The sequence below is a fragment of the Solanum verrucosum genome, unplaced genomic scaffold (genome assembly GCF_900185275.1).
Source record: "Solanum verrucosum unplaced genomic scaffold, falcon-dt-bn FXZP01000177.1, whole genome shotgun sequence".
In the NCBI taxonomy this organism is placed as follows: domain Eukaryota; kingdom Viridiplantae; phylum Streptophyta; class Magnoliopsida; order Solanales; family Solanaceae; genus Solanum; species Solanum verrucosum.
Genome location: NW_026020401.1, coordinates 1266768 through 1274185, shown reverse-complemented (window position 1 = coordinate 1274185; position 7418 = coordinate 1266768). Strand labels below are relative to the sequence as shown.

General features: G+C 36.1%; 1 protein-coding gene across 1 annotated transcript; it reads left to right on the top strand.

Moving 5' to 3' along the window:
* The first annotated feature begins 228 nt into the window (after positions 1-228).
* LOC125840028 (uncharacterized) lies at positions 229-7145 on the top strand. The gene is made up of 5 exons (XM_049519011.1): positions 229-555; positions 3823-4756; positions 5179-5274; positions 6033-6169; positions 6777-7145. Exons 1-5 carry the CDS (start codon positions 341-343, stop codon positions 6952-6954), a joined length of 1560 nt encoding a protein of 519 aa, XP_049374968.1. The 5' UTR covers positions 229-340; the 3' UTR covers positions 6955-7145.
* The last annotated feature ends 273 nt before the right edge of the window (positions 7146-7418 follow it).

The window sequence follows — 7418 nt, the reverse complement described above, 5'->3', positions numbered from 1 at the left end:
AAAATAATTTAAAAAATTTAAACTAAAATTAATTTTTTCACTTTCGTTAGAGGAAAAGGGTATATATGAGCCATTTGTATAATAGTATGGATATTTATGAGCCACTTTTATAACAATGATATATCAGATCTAAATGACAAAGTTGAGGGTATCTTTTTCCCTAAAAAATACAAATACTAATAGCAAAATGTTCTCTTAGAAACGACGCCGTAAATGAGAGTTAAATGACTCTAGTAGGTTCCATGTCTGTTTTAGTTTCTCTGCTTCTAACTTAACTCTACTATCACCGGACCACCACCTTTTGCTCCTCCGTACACGGCGAATCACGACGAGGTTACCGATGAAACGCGTTACTTCCGACGTACTAGTTCTAATTTTCTTTACTTTCAACTTTTTCAGAAACGTGTCAGCTTCAATTCACGAGTACAAAGATGAGCAATTTATTCCGAAGTCCAATGCTTTCTTCTTCCATGGAGGAACTGAGGGTCTCTATGCTTCCAAATCGTCATCAAATGTTTCCCCAGATAAACCGCTTGAAGGAAAAACATTTATCAGGTACCTCACGCGCTCTATCTCATACACACGCGCCTTCAGTTTTACAAATTACTTTAGTACGATTTTAGTGAAATCAGCTTGTTGATTGATTAGTGATTGATGGATCAAGCTTTATGCTTTTACCTAATATTTACCATCTTGTTAGAGTCTGCATGCAGATGCAGTATGTTTTAGTATTATTAGAGATTAAATGAAGGTAGTTGTTTGATTACTGTGACCCGTCCTGTGTGGTGCTCAGTGCTCACATTGGCAGTCCTAATCCTGCACAAGCGGATGAAGGAGGAGGGTTGTGGTACGTTGATGATCTCATGATCAGCGTAAAACTAGTATGTCTATGTTGAATACTGATTATATTGGTAGTGAGAATTCATATGGATGATTGAGGGGTGTCAAATGGACAGATTGAGCTGAGTTTGGGTGGATGTAAATGGGTTAAGTTAAGCAATGACCTTCCCAAAAGTTACTTGGGTTGAATCAGGTCGTCTTGTTCTTACTAAGTTTTAATTTATTTGCTTGTTTGTGTTTAATAATTTATTTGGATCTTCTCTTTGTATTAATTTTTTTTTTTTTTCAAATTATGGTAAAACTAAAAATGATATTATAGTCATGTTGATTCTTATGCTGCAACAGAGACAGATATTCTTTAGACTGTGCCAATAATTTTATGTAAGTTTTGGACCAAGTGTGACCTGATTATGTTTTTTTTTTTTGATAAGAAGTGCTACCTGATTATGTACCGAGATATAGCAGAGAGTAACTTTCTTATTGATGTAATCAGAATCATCAATGACATCTAATCAGTAACTTGATAAACAATCTGGTAGAAGCAGCATTAGCTGTGCAGAAATCTATTGTGGTTCAAATTAGCCCCCTCTCTTGAATGTCGTGCAGATGCTGACATAGCATTGCTTGGTTTTTGGCCATAGATTTTGGTTCCAAGATTGTCAATCAAACTGACCCATTGTTCCAACTTCAAACCCGAAACATAGAATTTGAAGTTTGAAAAACAAGTTTTAGGAGTTCCAAGTTTTGACTCACATAACTTCAACTCTGTTTTCATGTCCAAACACAACTTCAACTTCCAAATATCCTTTTTCCACTTCAATTTCAAATACTACTTTTTCAAATCTCTACCAAATAATGTTCAAACGCCTATTCAGTGTTTGACAGTTGATAGTTTTATCACTTGCAAGGACACCTGTTCCACCCTTTCACATAAGTAGAAGTGCACTTGCTGAAGCTTCAAGTGTTTACCCCATGAATATACTTCATAGAGACGATCATTCAGAAAAATGCCCATCTTATTGACTAAAAGTTGTTCTTATTAGATCAGTTTCTAAACAATCTTTGGTGTTATTCCATTCAGGAGAGGATTGTGATAAAGAAGAGTATGATTCTAGTGCAATATGTACAGTACAGTATGGATCCATAATAGTAATAGAAGAAACTTCCTCTTAAAATTTGAGTTTGTGAAATGAAATTTGTAAATTATGTAGCATTTCATATATTGTTCTCTTGCTTTAATGTGTCTTTGTAATTAAATGGTTATCCAGAATAGCCATCTTGAAACACAGACAAGTAATCTAGAGACTCTCAGGTGGATTGTCTGATATGTCGATGCTGAAATTGGCTGTGCGAACCTGTAATCAAGTAGAAGTGTAGGATGCTCAAAACCTGATAATTGCACCTAGCTGTTTCATTTGACTCCTTAACTAGTAACATTCCGAGGCTGGAGAAAGGGTCACGGATGTAATGTCAATCTGCAATATAAATGAAAAACTAGATTTAATAATGTCAAAAAGTTCCATTAATAATTTCTCAAAAAAGGAAGTTTCATTAATAGACACCAGTAGGTATCGAAAAAAAAGTACAAGATGTGTCTGTGACTCTGCTTGAGTCATACATTGCCTTGCACCATATTTGATCAACTATTAACACAACATGGCATTTTCTCCTGAAACCAAACATACAAGTAAAATAAAAAGGTTTCGTTAATTCTTATATCATTTTCAGTATTATGAAGCAATCTTCTATTATGTTCATTCCTTATACTCCAAAAGAGGCAAGGTGGTGACGTTTTCCACGTTGCCTTCCATTTGCCGGTCCTCTCCAATCTCCAACTCGTAGTTGCTTCATCCACTGGCCTTGGTAGCACCCAAGGATATTCAACAATGGGAATGCAACAGTCCATGGTTGTAAGTCCCTGCAATGCAACAAAAGATGATTAGAATCCTCTCCTGAAATAAATTAAAAACTTGATGGGAGTTGGTTCACATTTTGTGTGTTTAAAAGGAAAGAGTCCCACTGTAGGAAACTTCTAATTGTGGATGGTACACAAAGGAGCCAGATGTTTCATATCCTTTTGTTCTGTTTTTGGCGATTGGTGAAATAGGGATTGACTTGGTTTGTTAGCAAGTGCCATTTTCCCTTTATTTTACCCCCACCCCCACCCTCCTTTTCTTTTTGGGTTTTGATTTGTGGCATAAGTTCTGTTAGCTAATGGTAAAAGCTCAAAGAAACTTCAAAATAATAGTATAATGGGGCTGAGACGAGTTGGAACTTTTGTTATTTTTTGTTTGAAGCTTGTCATAAATTACTTTGGCATTATTATCATTGCTTCTACTACAGAGTGCTTAACAGTGAAGTTAGTGTGTTTTATTTCATACACTCAGCTTTAGATCTCTGCTGCTAGTATGAATTTTGTGTGGATCATCACGCAAGCATACATAAACAGTTGGCTGGCTTGCTGCTTTAGCGGTATTGAATGTAAACTGAACTTGGCAATTTTGAGTTCAAGGTTTCAAAACTATGACTATTTCTTTTGGTGCTGCTTGCTCTATCTCTTTCCTTACCCATTTTGTTCAGAAGGAAATATAAAAAGGTAGGAAAGTTAGCTTATTTCGTATTTCTGTATTTTTGATGCACTTGATAAGTAGGAAACCTGTTAAAAAGCCAGAAAAAAAGAAAAAGTTCCTTTCTTTTTCAAACAAATTGTGGAAACTATCATCTTTTTCTTTGTTAAGTTTCCTTCACTTCTGTTCTCAAGAAACACATTTTTGTGATGACTGAGCTACTCTGTTTTGTTCAAAATATTTGCTAGAAGTTTTATGATTTCTTTAACATCCTTTTTAGATCTTACTTCTTAGCTGGGTAGTAATTTTAGTTTGAGATTCTCATTAACTAGCATATTCATTCTAGTCCATTTATTTTCAATTTTCTTCTATGAACCTTGAGATTGCTAACTCACACTTGATCTCGGCACTGCAGATTTGAAGATGTTGTCTTTTTGAGGACGACGGAGTCTGCTAATGCGAAAAATGAAATGCAGAGTCGAACTGGGTTGATTGAAACTATCATTCTTGAGGTCAGAGACAGAGAAAGGATTGGAGATGCTTTTGCAAAGTCTAATGCTCTGTGTTGTACTCCAAAACTTGCTCAAGAGAAGTTCTGCACGGTCGGAGAAGTAATAATTCAGCACAACCAAGACAACCCACTTTGGCCACTACGTATTCAGACGTTTTTTGAAGGAAAGAATCAGGAGGCAAATATGCTTCCCACAACAGTTGAAATAAACCGTACTGGCATGTATTACCTTTATTACATGTTTTGTGACCCAGAACTTAAGGGAACAATAATCAGAGGCAGAACAGTATGGAAAAATCCAGATGGCTATTTACCAGGGAGAATGGTACCATTGATGACCTTCTACGGACTTGCTTCTTTAGCCTATCTTGTACTTGGTCTATTTTGGTTTCTAAGGTTTGTCCAGTTCTGGAAGGATGTCATACAGCTACATTACCAGATTACAGCTGTTATTGCCCTTGGCATGTCTGAAATGGCTCTCTGGTATTATGAATATGCAAATCTGAATTCCACTGGAAGCAGACCTATGGTAATTACGATATGGGCAGTCACAATGACTGCTGTAAAAAAGACGTTGTCCCGTGTGCTTCTTTTAGTCGTTTCAATGGGTTATGGTGTCGTGCGGCCTACTCTTGGTGGTGTAACCTCAAAAGTGTTTCTGTTAGCCCTTATGTATTTTATTGCTACGGAGGCACTTGAACTTGTGGAGCATTTGGGCAGCATCAATGACTTCTCAAGGAAAACCAGAATATATTTGGTGCTGCCTGTTGTTTTCTTGGATGCATCGTTTATTTTGTGGATATTCTCATCATTATCCAAGACACTGGAAAAATTACAGGTAAATTTTGGAGTAAAATGATGATTCCACTTATAGGATCTTAGCAAACTGTGGAAAAGTGCAAGTGCATTAGCACTCGGTTTCATTTAAATGAACCAATTTTAGTGGGATTTTCTCTGTATAAATGTATCTGCAAATATGTAAATATATAATATTTTTATATTTTCTTTAAATATATTTAATTATATATTATGTGTGTGTTCATTCTTCCTTATTTGTTGATTTCGTCATAATGTTGGTGTGCAAACATATAATTTACTTCTTGGCTAAAGAGAAAAGGATAACGATAATAGAAGAGAAGAGAGTAAACAACCTTCTTGATATTATTTAATAAATTTTAGCATGAGACATATTAACCTTATTATTGTAGTTTGTGTATTTACTCATGCAGTTATTGATCATTTTGTCACTCTCAACTGCAGATGCGGAAAAGCATGGCAAAACTTGATCTTTATAGAAAGTTTACCAATTCCCTTGCAATTTTTGTGCTGCTTTCCATTGCTTGGGTTGGCTATGAGGTAATGTAGTTTCAAGTTCTGAATACAAGAATGGTGTCCAAATACATGAAATATGGCTTATCTTTGAGATCCCTGTCCTACTGATATTGCTGTTAAGAAAGAAGGTATGAGTCTGTGCATTCTGCAATCGCTCTTAGGTGGAAAGAGCTTATTGATCAGTTTAGTAGTATATTAGATCAGAAATGAGCACTCAATGACAATAAAGAGATCCCTCTTCTAATTAGTGGTGGTAAGTTCCATGATACCCATAGGAGTAGCGTCTCTTGGTGAAAATGAAGGTGGTAAAAATTTAAGGTGAAGGTACGTGACATTTGGATTTTTTTTACTTGTTGAAGATGTGGGTATGGTAAGAAAACAGAACTTGCATAGCACGAAGGCAGGTGAGTATATTATATGAGGTAATCTAGTTTGTAACTTCTGATGATAGTTTATAGTGAGAACATATATGCATGTTCTTTTACTTATTTTGGCTTCACTTAAATCTCTCTCTCGCACACATTGTTCATAGGTATCTTTGGTAGTTTAAACATTTGGATACTGTGAGATTAAGTTGATAGAATGGGAAGAATATACCAAGTGGTAATTGTGGGTAGAGAATGGAGATCGAAATAACCCACTATCATTTTTCATCCTACATTTGACAAGATGAGGTAGAGATGTCAGATAATTACCAGTGGTGATGTCATTTAATGGTTTTTGCCTGACATGCATGCTAGATTAATGCTGCTTTTCATCTCACTCATCTAATTCTGGTTCAGCTGTACTTCAATGCAAGTGACCCATTAAGTGAGCTATGGCGAATTTCCTGGATTATTCCAGCTTTCTGGAGTTTGCTTGCCTTTTCGTTGTTGGTAGTAGTATGTTTTCTCTGGGCTCCTTCCAGTAACCCAACCAGGTACATGTTGTAAACTGGACCCTTATTTCTTTCTATTCTATTAGCCTTTCTGTGAAATGGTTTGACAAAATCGTTTGTAGTTGGTGTTTACACTAGTCAACCTAGTTTATGTCATTATCATTGGTAACCTTTGATATGGGCTATTCACTTTTCAAGATTCTTAATGGATATTGTACTCAACAGTATTTTCTAATTGTCATGTGTGAATGATCTTTTGTGGCATAGAATGTTCCAAGGGATGACAGGTAATAAAAGGGACATACCACGGATGATAAAATGAGCAATAGAAAGATGAAGGCAATTTAAAATGTCACTGCTTACTCTTCCAGAAAGCGCAATCTATGAATGAAAAAAAGCGTAAAGGAATAATAACTACTGTGGTCACTAGTCTTGCAATATATGTTTGTAATGAATAGGTTTATGGAGCTTCTCCAGTACTGAGATTCTGATTCTATTCGTCAGCCTTTCTTGCTTTTTGTCAGTGAAGAAATAATATAGCTCCTACTTGTGTAGCAGGAATAGCCGACTCATGGTTGATTTAAGTACAGTACTGCAACTAAGTTACCGGGAATTATCTGCTAAAACTGTTTTTGCTTGCTGACTTTAGATATGCATATTCTGGTGAGACCGCAGATGATTATGATGAGGAAGCCATCTCTCTCACGACTGGAGTGAGGGTAAGTGACTCGGGGACCAAGCTCGAAAGGAAAGAAAAGAAAGCATCTGTTTCAACCGATCTTGTAACTGATCAAAGAGAAGATCTTGAGGAGGACAAGCGTGAGTAGTGTCATTCCTGCATTTCTGGAACGGTAATTGCTAGTACTTTATGTATGATGCTCTTACATCATTTGCATTACATGTACAAAGCGCTAGAGCCTATAGGGATGTCAAACATGTTGTGACTGATATAGTTCAAACTTGTACATAATGAAATGTATGCTACGTTGAATATATTCAGGTGCCATTGACCCTTTTTTCTTCTTTTTCCTTCATCCAAGCATTCTGTTGTGGTGGGACTGGCCTTAACTGACAAGTAAGTACTCCAACTTCAAGAGTGTACTTCTATAAACCTCAACTGTCAACTGTGTCTTGTGGACATTTGACGGTAACATGACACTTAAATTTTGGAGGTGTTTAGATGATCATTTTCTAAGTTTGAGTATTTGATTGATGCAGTGCAAATGTGTTGAGGTGTTTAGATATACATATTTAAAGTTGGAGTACTTATTACTTGTGAGCTGAAGTCAAG